The sequence below is a fragment of the Acartia tonsa genome, chromosome 7 (assembly GCF_053477335.1).
Source record: "Acartia tonsa isolate MP-2025a chromosome 7, ASM5347733v1, whole genome shotgun sequence".
Classification (NCBI taxonomy): Eukaryota; Metazoa; Arthropoda; class Copepoda; order Calanoida; family Acartiidae; genus Acartia; species Acartia tonsa.
In genome coordinates, this window is record NC_137266.1 from 49,157,572 (window position 1) to 49,172,111 (window position 14,540).

Consider the following 14,540-nt stretch of genomic DNA (forward strand, 5'->3'; position numbering starts at 1 on the left):
GGGAAGCTGTATATATGTGTTGTTTTATGTTTGAGTACTCAATAAGATATCAATTACGACTAGATTGATAAATCTGAACTTTTCATATAAGTTCCTTATTATGTATCGATGGTAATTCCCTTTGAAACTTATGACAAAATATATTTTTATTAAAGATAAGATAAGCAAAATTACCCCTGGTAGGAGTGCATGATAAAAAGTCAAATTTGCATCATAAAATAAGTTGAAAACTATACACATATTACTCTGAGATTGAAAGCAATTATACTGAAGTAACAGTTATATGTCAGGGCATTGTATAATATGATGCATTTATTTAGTGAGCCTAAATTATATAGTATGCAATGCCTGTTGGTAGTATAAAACTATAAACCAACATCATATCTAACGCTTTTAAATTATCAGGGGATGAATTCATAAAAAGTTAAAGTTAGTCCAGTTGATTATATGAAAAAAGGTAATAGTTATTTCTCGCATCGTATTATAAACGGCTTTCCGCGGATATAGAATGTACAATTATAAGATTAAAACTAGTTTGTACATTTTTATATTAGTAGAAAGCTGGATATGATACGATGCTAGACATAGTTTTTTCGTATGGATGAGAACCGGTTCCTATCCACCGGATTCGAATGAATACGAGAAAAACATTATTTTAAGACTTTATATCAAAGTAATAGAATGTTTGACTGTCTGACTGTATTTTAAGATCTTGCTAACCGCTGGACTGATATGGTTATTCTTTACAGAGAAGATTCTTATAGGTTCTGGGAAGGTTTGTAACTATTTTAAGGGAGGTAAAATAAACTTTCAAAAGAGAAATCGCCCCTAGAAAAAAGCATCCCTCCACATTTTTTACTTTAAAAAAATACTAATATTGAAAGAGGATAATCGACTTATCTCCCCCTAGTAGATAGATAAATCAACAAGTATCAACCAACTTTTGTGAATACCCCCCCCCACCTCCCCTTACTCCCGCAAATGATGAGTTATTCGGAAATAACAGTTGGCGAATGTAAACTTGTTTGCTGGCACCCGTAAATTATCATTATAATCATTCAAACATGTACCAACAATAAAGATATAAATAAAGGGCAGTTATCTAATTCTAAGCCATCGTTTATCTTTCTTTAAAAGCTATCGGCTGTACACAAAAAATGTGGGGAAGGGGAAGTATCCCACCCCTACATTTTAAAAAATTTTAGGTAGCATCTTTCCCCAAAATAGTTATAAACTTTATCTGGACCTATGATAAGCTACATTGTAAAGAAGAACAATATAGCTTCAGCGGTTAGTGAGATCCTTTGGTACAGATAGACTTCCAGTTACTTTTATATAAGGATAAAACGGGTCTTAGGCTAGTAGTAAGTTAGGTTAGAGACAAAAACCTAAAAGCTATAAATATAAGTACGTCCATCTGGCAGTAAAACAGGCCGGGTAAGTTCTCTAAGAGACATTTCAATATGAAGGCCAAAACCTTTCTAACACCTATTACAAAGTTTTCCTAAAAAGTTATATTTGCGTTTAGTCTTTTTATAGACCTAACACCTAATATTAATCCTCTATATCTAATATCTTAATTGTATATAAATGATAAGAAATTATATTAAAATGGGATGTTTGGGCTGGTAAAATTATTTCAAAAACAATCATGTTCAAAGGAACTGAAGCAGTTAACAAGCTAACAAATCAATATACAGAAAAATCATTCAAAAAATATTTATTGAAATAGATAGATAAGTTTTAATTAAGCGTAGTCATTTTTGCTTAAATTCTCTGACGTACGACGTATATGCTTTAGTAATAGAGTATCGTAGCTACCAAAAATGCAATGACATTATGTTTAATAGAACTTTAATTCGTAGCGTCCAACATAATTATTATCAAACATTTTCCGTTTGCAGCAGCAAAGCTTTTCCAGTGTGGCTTCGAAACTGATTTATATCCGCTGGATTAGAACCGGTTTTCATGAATACTGAAAAATCATAGTCAAAAATCTAAATCTTATGTTTCTGTGTCTAAACCGTAGCATAAATACAGTAAGAATAGAAGAATGCCTTGGCCCATGAACATGCCTATTTAATTAAATAATTTGATAAGTTATGATAAAAACTACATTTATAACATTTTTTTAAATTTAACTATTCTTTTAAAGCCAACTGGCATATATTAAAATTTTGTAAATGTTTTATTTTCAAATTTTTATAAAATAATATTTTTATTTGGCATAGGTTGGACCTATGTAACTGTACTTACCCCCCCCCCCCTCAGTTCAAATAATATGTAAGTAGAAATTTATTTGGTTCTACAAAATATTTGACAGATTTTTTTTGCAAAAAACAGAAAGATTCTAGTTTCAAAAATAAAATATAAATAAAATTTTGTTTAATTATAAAGCTGTTTTAGAAATCATAGTAAACAATAATATTTATTCGAATATTTGTGGAAATAGTAAAAAAAAAAAAAATGTAGAACCTTCCAAAAATTTGTTTGGATTTAGATAGGGAATAAAATTCGGATAAAAGGTCTAACAAAATATTTTAGTGGAGAGGATTTTGTAGTTTTTCTATAGAGTTAATCTTCATCCACGAAAAAATAGCTTCAAACCTGCCGGGAACAATACTAAGCTTTCCGCTTTTCAAGATCTTAATAAACTTACATAACTACATAAAGTTACTTTTATATATACCAATGTAAAAAATGTTATGTTATCAGTTTGAATATGTACAAAATTAAACATTTTTGAACAAATATTTCTGTTTCCCTGGTCAATTTTTGGAAAAGGGGGGCAGGGGATAAAAAATCCTTCTGGTGTAACATACAATCATTTTTTTGATCAATTTCCGTCCATAAAGGTGTACGTGAAAACTATATACCTAGATCAAACCACACGGTTCATTGGGCCATGTGTGTATGTGTGTCTCATAAGATCTTGTAAACGGCTAAACCCATCAATACAAAAGAGAGATGGGACAGCGAGCTGTTTATTACACTAGTCCCCGAAGTTTTATAATAACATTTTCTAATTCGTCGGCTTAACAACTTTGGGGACTTTAGTGGTTTTTAATTGATTCGTTCATTTAGTTAAGTGTTCAAACGTTTCAACAACTAATTTTAATCTAGAAAAGAGAAATTTTGTGTATCGTCATTGGGGATGTACATCAATTTATCAACCATTGTCTTATCCCTTTAGAACCCTGGACTTTTGTAAGTTACAAAATAAATGTTAAATAAAAGTTACTAATGAACCTCACCTCGCCTCCCTATCCCTAAAACATGGAAAGCATTCATTATTTTCTACTTGTTGCTTTATATCTCAGGAATTTCGAGATTTGGAACAAAAAATAAAAAAAATGCTGGATTTTCTCAATTTTTTCCAACATTAAAAAAATATAATATCTCAATTTAAAAAGTATAAAATTTTGAAAACTACTGAATCGATTGAGTTTATTTTATAGGTTCGATTCAAATAGGTCATAGTTTTAGGCAAATTTAATTTTAGATTTCAGTCTTAGGATGGTTTTAGGATATTTTTCTTTCCTTCTCTATCCCTTCTCAAATACAGAGCTAAAACAATTAAAAGTCTTAGGTTAAACTTCCTTAAAAATAACATCTTTAGCAGACCAGCCATTTGCGAGATAATTTGATCATAATTTTCATTAATCCTTTCTTTTTTAAAAAGTAAGTACTTTAAATAAAACAACAATCACACATCCATTTATATCTGAATTGTAGAGAAAAAAAAGGGGGAAAGGACACAATATATAAAATACATTAGGAGAAATTATTAGTTTTACATTTAATAAAAGTCACTAGGTAGTCAGATGGTTCATGATTTTTTAGTTTATGGCTATAGGATAATTAGAAAAAATATACGTTTTAAAAGGTTGTAGTTATATAAAATTGATAATATTCTATCACGAGATGGTTTTAGTATATTTCGTTTTAAATTCAAGTCTTTAGATAATTTTATGCTATCTTCTGCTAATCCCTCCAGAGAGCCCCTAGATGCTAAAAACAAAACGGAACTTTTCTTCTTTTAAAGCGTTTTTGCCACAAAATACAAAAATAGCAATAAATTTAGTTTAAGATACTTTTTTGTGTAGGTGATAATAAAACATTTCCTTTTTAATTGCATTTTAACAAAAAAGTAAAATTAAGTTAGAAAGGTATTTGCAGAAATAGGAAGATGTTTTCTTAGAAAAACCAGATGGTAAAAAAGTACTGATTTTTCTAAATTGTAGTTTAAATTACTAATAGTTATTTTTCGCATAGTATTATAGACAGCTTTCCGTGGATAGTAGAATGAAAAATCATATGATTATTTCCAGTTTTATTAATTTTATGACTTTTATTTTAATATTCGTGGAAAATTGTCTGTAGCACGATTTTCAAGTATGGATAAGATCCAGTTCTAATCCAGCAGATATCAATCGGCTTCGAAGCCATTCTGGAAATGTATTTCAAAGTATTAGACAAAAAATCTCTTAGTTTTATAAAAGTTCTTAGTTTTTTTTCTAGAATATTTATCGTAATACCAACTATGGATGGTAGTTTTTAGTAAAGAGGAAGTCCATAATTGCGGTCCAAAATAAAAATTTTGTAAGGGCCCTCTCTCATATGTTCTAATGGCCGTAGGCAGACACACAGTATTTTTACAATTTTATATGCGTTGTCACAATTCATTATAATATTGTAATTTTGCAAGATCTCATTCAAGACTATTGAAATATAAGAATTTGTGCAGAATAGTTTTAAGAACAAAAAAATACAAGGTGGGAGGTGACATTGGACTGTAAATTACACAGATACACAGTTTTATAACCATGCTATCTTATTCGTTGGCTTGAAAACTTATGGCACTATTATTTAATTATGATTAGTTGGTACTAAACATGTAGGAACTAAACTTTCAAACTAATAATAAAAATCTACAGAAGGGGAAATTTGTTTGTCTTAATTGGGGACGCACAAACAACCTATGAAAAGGGGGAGGAAAGATATCATGTTTATTTCAGCGAAAACCTAATATGCAAAGAGTGAAAGCGTGATTCTGCTTAATATATAAAAATATGTAGCATCCCATCCCCTGCAATTTGAATAATGAAAAAATGCACCCATCCTCCACCATAAATATATATACCCCGTTCCCACGAAATAAAAGCATAACAAGGATGATTTTGTACATACATAAGTAGCAAAGAAACAACAAATTCAAAATATCAGTTAACTAATTGAAAAAGAAATGATAAATACCAGATAGTTTATTTTTTTTAAAAATCATTAATTGATATATCTTTCTATCCTATTCTTAGCCATATTTTACAAATTCTTATGCAGATTAAGTAAATACAAAGAGAGAACTGTAGACTGTTTAGTGTTTATATAATAACAGATAAACATACATACACTAAATAAATATAGAGTAGTTGCTCTGCAAAAATGTATCCTAAAATCATTTTTAGCGATTTTTTCGTTTTGTATATATACTGCAATTAAAACAGCTGTTGACAAAATTATTCAGTAACATCTATTTCACAAAATTCAAGAACGATAACATCCCAAAACTCTATCGTTGTGTATACCGACAAATACTAACATGTAAAGAAGCTTCACTTTTAAAAAAAAATATAGAATATCAGAGAGCGAGGGGACATTGGGCTGTACCCAAAGTCTTATAACAACGTTCTCTTATTCGTTGGCTTAAAACTTTGGGGACTTTGGTTAATTTTGATTGGATGGTTTATCAAGTTGGGTGTTCAAACATTGTTTTCTACAGAAGGGATTATTTTGTGTATCAACATTGGGGATACACATTAATTGTCTTATCCCTTTAGATCCCTGATATAATATATGCTTAATGTTTGTATGTGTATCTATTTTTATTCAAAGCATGCATGACCTTTAACAAATTTACGCTCCAATGGATAAATTGTAAATTAGAATTTTTATTTCAACCATTTTTTATTGTCAATTGAACAAAGTACAAAAAACTTATTCTTTTAAAGTATGTTTGTCTGTCTGTCTGTCTTACTTTAAGGGATCTAAAGGGATAAGATATACTTTTTTTCGTTCTATATCTATTGCAATTATAAATCAGAGCTGGATCTTTAAATCATTTTAGTGGTGAGCCATATCGGTTCAGCTCACCTTGATCTGGCTCACCACTAAATGATTTAAAGATCCAGCTCAGGTATCAAAGTCATTATAGGTATGCCTATTTAGATATATGCATACTAGGGCGGGTTCATATCGGAATTAGACAAAGAGGGGATATGCAACAGATAAAATTAACCTTTAAAACATTTCTGACCGAAAAAGAATTTTAAAAAATTCAGTTTTAGAACGCGACCACTAAAAATATATTTGATTACTTATTAATATGCAAAGACGACATTCAAATTTTTTTTTGAATCAGAACTATGGCTTCATGGTGCTCCCTGGAAAGGCCTTGAGGAGCTGAATCAGGAACTTTTGTCTGTTTCAAAATATCTCGTTCCTAGCATTAGAAATCATTAAAAAACCACATTTGTAAAGGTTTATTGAGAATTGTCCAATTTGTAGAGGTTTTTTTAGATTTTCTCAGGCTAGGAACGAGATTTTTTGAAACGGTCAAAAGTTCCTGATTCTACTCCTCAATGCCTTTCCTGGGAGCACCATGAAGCCATAGTTCTGATTCAATAAATTTTTGACTCCCATTTACAAATAGCTGTATAATTGTATGTCTGTATAATTGTATGTCTGTATAATTGTATGTCTAGTCGTCAGCGGTTTTAAGACGTAGGATAAATTTTAAATCATCCAGAGGTGTATTATACTCATACAAATCATTTGCAGATCCCCGCTTTGGCATCAGAAAAAAAATTTCCAAAATCGACCCACCCTAATGCATACCAACGAATGATTCGTGATCTAATCTATCTATTTACCTCTGAATGTTGGAAATTATGATGCTGTGGGTGTGGTACAACCGCCGAAACTGTTGGCTGTTGACCGTTAACCCCACCGACACCAGGCATCGAACCGTGCACCACTGTATAGCGTCCAGTCATATGGGTCACCGTGGATCTAAATGAAAATTATCAATATCAATAAAACTAAAAATCGATCATAATATTAAGAATTTTGTTTTTTTTTATTTATCGCAACATATTAAAGTCAGCTTTCCGCGGATATCAAAATGAACAATTTTAAGATTAAAACTAGTTTTCTTAGCCCCGAGGGGCCGAGAAACCCAGGCTAACAAGTTATCAATTTTATAATTTTTATCTTAATATTCGTGAAAAATTATCTATTATTCGATACTACACAAGATTTTTTAGTATGGCTCAGAACCGGTAATTATCCAGCGGATATTAATCGGTTTCGAAGCCATACTGGAAAGCTTTACTATTTATATTACCTGGATGACGGTGGGATAGGGTTAGAAGGCGGAGCTTGTGTATTCGGGGGCGGGACCAAATCAGAATAAGGAAACTCGCACCGAAACGACGGCAAATTTTGATGACCGTTATGACCGGTCATCGTATGACCGTTTTGTGGCTTAGTCATTTGACCGCTGCTGCCCACTGTTGGGATTGGTCTGATCACTGGTTGTTGTTGTTGTTGTGAAGTTGGTATGGTTTGGTTGGGCTGATGCTGTGGCGCATTCTGGTGTCCTTGTCCATTATAGGATCCTACAGTTATATTTATTCATTTATTAAGGGATAAGATAATGGCCGATAAATTGATTACATCCATAACGACGATACACAAAATTACCTCTACTGTACAATAAAATTAATGGTTGGAACGTTTGGACAGTTAATAAACCAACCAATCAAAATTGAACTAAAGTTGCCAAAGTTGTTAAGCCAACGAATAAGAAAACGTTATTATAATCTTTGAGGATGGGGTAAATGGATGGATGGAGGATATCGTTATTTTAGCCAAATACAAGTTTCACTTTATTATCATACATGATTATCTGATTTAAGATCCAAGTAATAATAAATCCATTGTTTCTGTATACTAGCCTTTTTTCAAGAAATGGATTTGCATATATGACAAATAGTTATTTGTTTACCATTACATGTTATTACCTATTATTACAGATAAACAATTATAACACAATGGTTTTTTGTAGTCATTCAAACTATACAATCACAATAAGATTCCCTTTATGGACTGATTGGTACTGTTATGTATTAATAATAAAACTACTGTCCTTAGAAATTATCGAATATGATTATTGAATAACATTGCAAGTGGTAATGTTATTGACCAAAGATAAGTAGAGTAATCAACATACCCTTTCCCCTATAAATATCTAATATCTATTATAACTCTAATATGAGAGCTCGGCGTTATCCTCTTAGAAAAGAAATTTTTTTATCAATTTTGAAATATAAATAAGCTTCGCTCGGCTTCCCCACAGCACGGACACGTTATTGAATTAAATTTAAGTCCTTGCCTTTTTGCCTTGTCCAAAACTTGATGTCGGGGTACTCTAATTTTCCAAAGAAGGTGTATCAACTTTTTCACTTTTTATTTAAGATAGCTAGCCGGTTCTTTTAGTAAGTAGTAGATGTAAAATTTTTCATAGAATATAATCTCCCACAGGTTCATATATAACTTTAGAATCAGAAAAATATTATGAATCTATTGTAAGCTAAATTGAAAAAGTTTTATAAAACTATAATAAAAAATATAAGTTTATTTTAAGAATCATAATATTCGGCTTTAAAGGGTTGAACAACTTGAAAACTTGAAACTTGAAATAAACCTAAATAAATATACATACAATGTAACAGATATTTTTTAAACACAAGAAACAATAAAGCATTTTTAACTGCATTGTTTTGAAGTTTATAAACAGATTGAAGCATATTTGTTCATAATTTTTCGTTCTTTACATGTTATGTAAGTATCACTATTTTCATTGTAGTATCTATTGTATATATTCTATGAACATTATCCTTTTTTTTTTGTCAATTCTATTGGTTGAGGTTTTGAGGTTAAGCTTCCCGATTAGTCAGTTTTTGAGACTTGTGATTGGCTAGTTTAATAGTTACAATTAAGTGTTACCTGTAAAAAATAATATGTTAGGCCATTTTTATTATTTTTATTTTTTTACTTTTTTCAATTTTGCTTACAATGGATTCGTAATATTTTTCTGATTCTAAAGGTATATATGAACCCATATTTTTTATGCCTGTGGGAGATTATATTTTACTTCAAAGTTTTGATTAAACCAAGGTTAAAAAAATTGATTTCTTCAATAATTACTCAACAGAATTTTAAAAGTAAGGTGTCAAATTAAAGATCTTACTATTTTTGTTCATACTGGCCATTTTCTTCTTTTATTTTGTTGCGTTTTAGTACCTTAAAACCAACTTAATTATTTTTTTAAAAAAACTTAAATTACTTAAAAAATAAGAGGTCTACAAAAAACCCAATTGCATATCTGAATTCTATCAAAAATTTTACATCTACTACTTACTAAAAGAACCGGCTAGCTATCTTAAATAAAAAGTGAAAAAGTTGATACGCCTTCTTTCAAAAACTATTTTAGGTTAGGTTAGGTTAGGTTATAGGCTAGGGAGCCGAGCGCTGCGGCCACGGATGTTCGTTGTCTGGGGTACTTTAATTTTCTAAATTTCAAAAAACTATTTTAGGTTAGGTTAGGTTAGGTTATAGGCTAGGGAGCCGAGCGCTGCGGCCACAGATGTTCGTTGTCGGGGGTACTTTAATTTTCTAAATTTCAAAAAACTATTTTAGGTTAGGTTATAGGCTAGGGAGCCGAGCGCTGCGGCCACATATGTTCGTTGAATATTCACGGCGAATATTTTGGTAAACTTCCTGACTAAAGAGTGTTAGGTAACTGTAATGACATAACTGTGCAATTTATATTTATATTAGGTATGTGTGTGTCCCATTTAAGTGCGTAAGTGAGAGCATGAGGGTGCCAGAATAAGAGTGGCTGTTATTGGTTGGATTTTATTAGCAAATACCAGAGCAGATTGTTGGACAGGAAGGAAGGGAGTGGTGGGAGGGAGGGTATATAAATGCGTAGTGAGAGTTTGTAACGTTAGTCTACCTCTGACTGGCTTGTAGTGCAGAACTGAGTTTCTTAACTGGTTGCCATGGTAGACTAAGGAGGCAAGGCTCATGTCTCGCTCTCTATATACCCTCCCTCCCACCCCTCCCTTCCTTCCTGTCCAACCTAATAATAGTTTACTTAAATTAGTATTTTGTTGTTGGGGGGGGGGGGGGGGGGTACTCAAAATTTCAAAATCGCTAAAAATAATACTAAGAGGAAAATACCGAGAGCTCTACAGCTGTATTGTCATGATAGTCCTAATATATGTTATGATTATTCTATTATAACTCTAATATGAGAGCTCTACAGCTGTATTGTCATGATAGGGTAGATTCCTCTTAGTATTATTTTTAGCGATTTTGAAAATTTGAGTAGCCCCCCCCCCCCCCCCCCCCCCCCCGACAACAAAATAATAATTTAAGTAAACTATTATTAGGTTGGACAGGAGGAAGGGAGGGAGGGTATATAAGGCGAGACACGAGCCTTGCCTTGCCTTGCCTCAGGCTCCTTAGTCAACCATGCCAACCAGTTTAGGATCGCAGTCCCTCACTACAAGGCATATTGTAGTCGACTAACAAACAGCTACAAGCTTTCAGTCTATTTATAGCAGAATTCTTACTGTAATGTTTACCCCTTTCCCCTCCCATCTGACCAACAACCCCCTTTTCCCCACCCCCTTAATGTTCTCCCTCACATCATGCGAGCACTCCATGTCCGCTACGTGTCCGCGTTTTTTTACTGTATAGTTTACCCCTTTCCTCTCCCATCTGACCAACAACCCCCTTTTCCCAGTCCCCTTTATGTTCTCCCTCTCGTCCGCGTTTTTTTAGCAAGAACAATTTTATTTGTGGGTTGCGTAGCAATATTTAAAAGAAATAGCCGACAACGAACATCTGTGGCCGCAGCGCTCGGCTCCCTAGCCTATAACCTAACCTAACCTAACCTAAAATAGTTTTTTGAAATTTAGAAAATTAAAGTACCCCAGACAACGAACATCCGTGGCCGCAGCGCTCGGCTCCCTAGCCTATAACCTAACCTAACCTAACCTAAAATAGTTTTTTGAAATTTAGAAAATTAAAGTACCCCAGACAACGAACATCCGTGGCCGCAGCGCTCGGCTCCCTAGCCTATAACCTAACCTAACCTAACCTAAAATAGTTTTTTGAAATTTAGAAAATTAAATTACCCCAGACAACGAACATCCGTGGCCGCAGCGCTCGGCTCCCTAGCCTATAACCTAACCTAACCTAACCTAAAATAGTTTTTGAAATTTAGAAAATTAGAGTACCCCGACATCAAGTTGTGGACACAGGAAAAAGGCAAGCTTCAATTTAATTCAATAACGTGCTGTGGAGAAGCCTCGCTTCGCTCGGCTTCCCCACACAGCACGTTATTGAATTAAATTGAAGCTTGCCTTTTTCCTGTGTCCAAATCTTTTCCTCCTCCCGCAGACTATCCAGACTGTCGGGGGGGGGGGGGGGGGGGGGGGGGGTACTCAAATTTTCAAATTGATAAAAAATTTTGTAACAGGAAAACGCCCATGATAGTCCTAATATATGTTATGATTATTCTATTAAAACTCTAATATGAGAGCTCTACAGCTTTATTGTAATGATTTTTATAATATATGTTATGATTATTCTATCATAACTCTAATATGAGAGCTCTACAGCTGTATTGTCATGATATTTAAAATATATGTTATGATTATTCTATTATAACTCTAATATGAGAGCTCTACAGCTGTATTGTTATGATATTTATAATATATGTTATGATTATTCTATTATAACTCTAATATGAGAGCTCTACAGCTGTATTGTCATGATAGTTATAATAAATGTTATAATTATTCTATTATAACTCTAATATGAGAGCTCTACAGCTGTATTGTCATGATATTTATAATATATGTTATGATTATTCTATTATAACTCTAAAATGAGAGCTGTACAGCTGTATTGTCATGATATTTATAATATATGTTATGATTATTCTATTATAACTCTAATATGAGAGCTCTACAGCTGTATTGTCATGATATTTATAATAAATGATTCTTAATGGACATTAATTTATCATTTCTTATGTTCTTACATTTGACAAAAATAATGTAATAACCAAAAATAACTAAAATCGATATATTATTAGTTGGATGTTGCACCAGATTTTCATGTGCTCTAAAAAGTAATATTCGCAGCTGGCAAAATAACGATAACCCCATCCCCTAGGTACCCTCCAACTGAATGAACGAACTGACCAATAAATGAGGTCTATATAAGCAAGCTAAAGTGATGACAATTTTCCTTTGTCAATATATCAACGTATATCCTAAATTCATTCAATCGAACTATTACAATTTAATTCCTCTAATATATTAAAAACACAACAGACAAACATACATCAATAAAATTATAGACTAGCTTTGCTCCTTTTGAAAAAGACAGTAAATACATGAAATCTAATCTACGAGATGAAATCATTTTGTTATAAAAAATATGAAATCTGAGACTATTGTCAAAAAAGGACAACACAAAAAATTCCCCTATTGATAAAATCTGAAAAATTGTATGATTATAATGCATTGTTATGTCTATTCCTCTGAAAATCAACAGATGTGTGTGTTACTTAAGATCAAATGAACGACTGAAGATTTTTGCTTGTCTTAAATGGAATCTTGTAAAATTATATTCAGGGAGGGAGGAGACAGTGAGCTGTTTATTACACTGGTCCCAAAAGTTTTATAATTACATTTTCGTATTCATTGGCTTAATAACTTTGGGGACTTCAAATGGACAAAATTTATAACGTATAAAATCAAAGAACTAAATTTCAAATAAATTCACCCCTGTAAAAATAAGCACATAGCATTTTTATCATTGTGTCATATCAAATTAGGAAAAAAGCTCTTCTATTTTGATATCCTTTCTCTATATAAGAGTTTATTATTGTTATGCAGTAAATTATAGAGTTGCTACTACTTAACAAGAACAATTTTATCCATTCTTCCACAGCAACGCAATTAATAAGCTTTTTTCAATTTTTTTTAATGTATTGCAGGGATCTAAATGGATAATACACAAAGTTACCACTTCTTTAGATTAGGTACAATTATTGTTGTTGAAATGTTTGGACACCCAATTTAATTAACCAAGCAATCAAAATTCAGGAGATGTCCCCAAAGTTGTTGTGCCAACGTATCAGAAAACGTTATTATAACACTTTGGGGACTAGTGTAATAAACAACCTTTGAATCCTTCCTTCTTGCGTTTTGCCTAACATACATAGTGAAGTACAAACAAATCTAATCTATAGAGTAACTATGCAACTAAATATATAAAAGCTTTTTTAACTTTTAAAGTTTCCCAATCAATTTGTGTATCCGTTTTCAATTGGCTTTGATTGAAATCACAAAACTGCAGTCACAGATTTAGGAATAAGTAAGGTAAGTTGTCCTATTAAATCTTGTACATAGCTACACTAATCAGGGAGGTAGAAGAAATTGGGCTGTTTATTACACTAGTCCCCAAAGTTTTATAATAACGCTTCCTTATTTGTTGGAGACTATATTTTTATAGTATGGTTCAATAAGTTGAGTGTTAAAACGTTTCAAACACTAATTGTAATCTACAGAAGGGATAATTTTGTTTATCATCATTGGGGATATACATAAAATTAACGGCCATTGTCTTATCCCTTTAGATTCAGTACAGTAATACTGGCAAAATAATTAGAAATCTAAAGCACATGTAATTTCCTTAAGTCTGAAATGTAAGTTTTAATCATCATAAATTTAATTTCTTTATACCTATATAAGCAACTGCAATAACATTGAAACGCGACAACTGTATAATTTACCTATTACTCTAGCCCTGCTTGCCTGCACTTTTGTCCTTGAGCATCAGATAGTCAAATAAATAAACATACATGTAAGGATGGGCTACAAAATAACCAAGTTTAACTTTTAAAATTAATTAAAGATAGAATATTAAAATACCTGAATCAACTTTTATGACATTATATCATAATGTCATATTTCAGAAAAACAAAAATATGAGCAATTGTCTATAATACGATACGATACATGATTTTTCAGTATTGATCAGAACCATCTTTAATCTAGCGAATAATAATTGGTTTTGAAGTTATACTAAAAAATTATTTTCGACGATTTTTCTAAATATTTTTGGTGAAATTCGTAGCCCCAACCTCAAAATAAATGTTCGACTCTAAGTGTCAAGTCTAATGAACTTCAATCAAACATTCTGAATATTTATTTTCATAAATACATAATCATAGATTTAGGAAGATGAAATTGAACCAAAAAATAGACATTTTTCCGCGGATATTCAAATGAAAATTTTAAGACTACAATGGCTAATAAAACTGGTATTAATATTTGGATTTTTATTTCAATATGCGTGGAAAATTGTCTGTGATACAATGCTATATGATTTTC

General features: G+C 31.8%; 1 protein-coding gene across 1 annotated transcript in view; it reads right to left on the reverse strand.

Moving 5' to 3' along the window:
- LOC145324595 (uncharacterized) overlaps window positions 1–14,540 on the reverse strand; it is a 117,620-nt gene that overhangs the window by 60,935 nt on the left and 42,145 nt on the right. The window contains exons 5-6 of the mRNA XM_080167177.1: window positions 7,403–7,676; window positions 6,930–7,068 (exon numbers count right to left, since the gene is read on the reverse strand). Coding sequence (XP_080023303.1) covers window positions 6,930–7,068; window positions 7,403–7,676 — 413 coding nt within the window. The remainder of the gene's footprint in view (window positions 1–6,929; window positions 7,069–7,402; window positions 7,677–14,540) is intronic.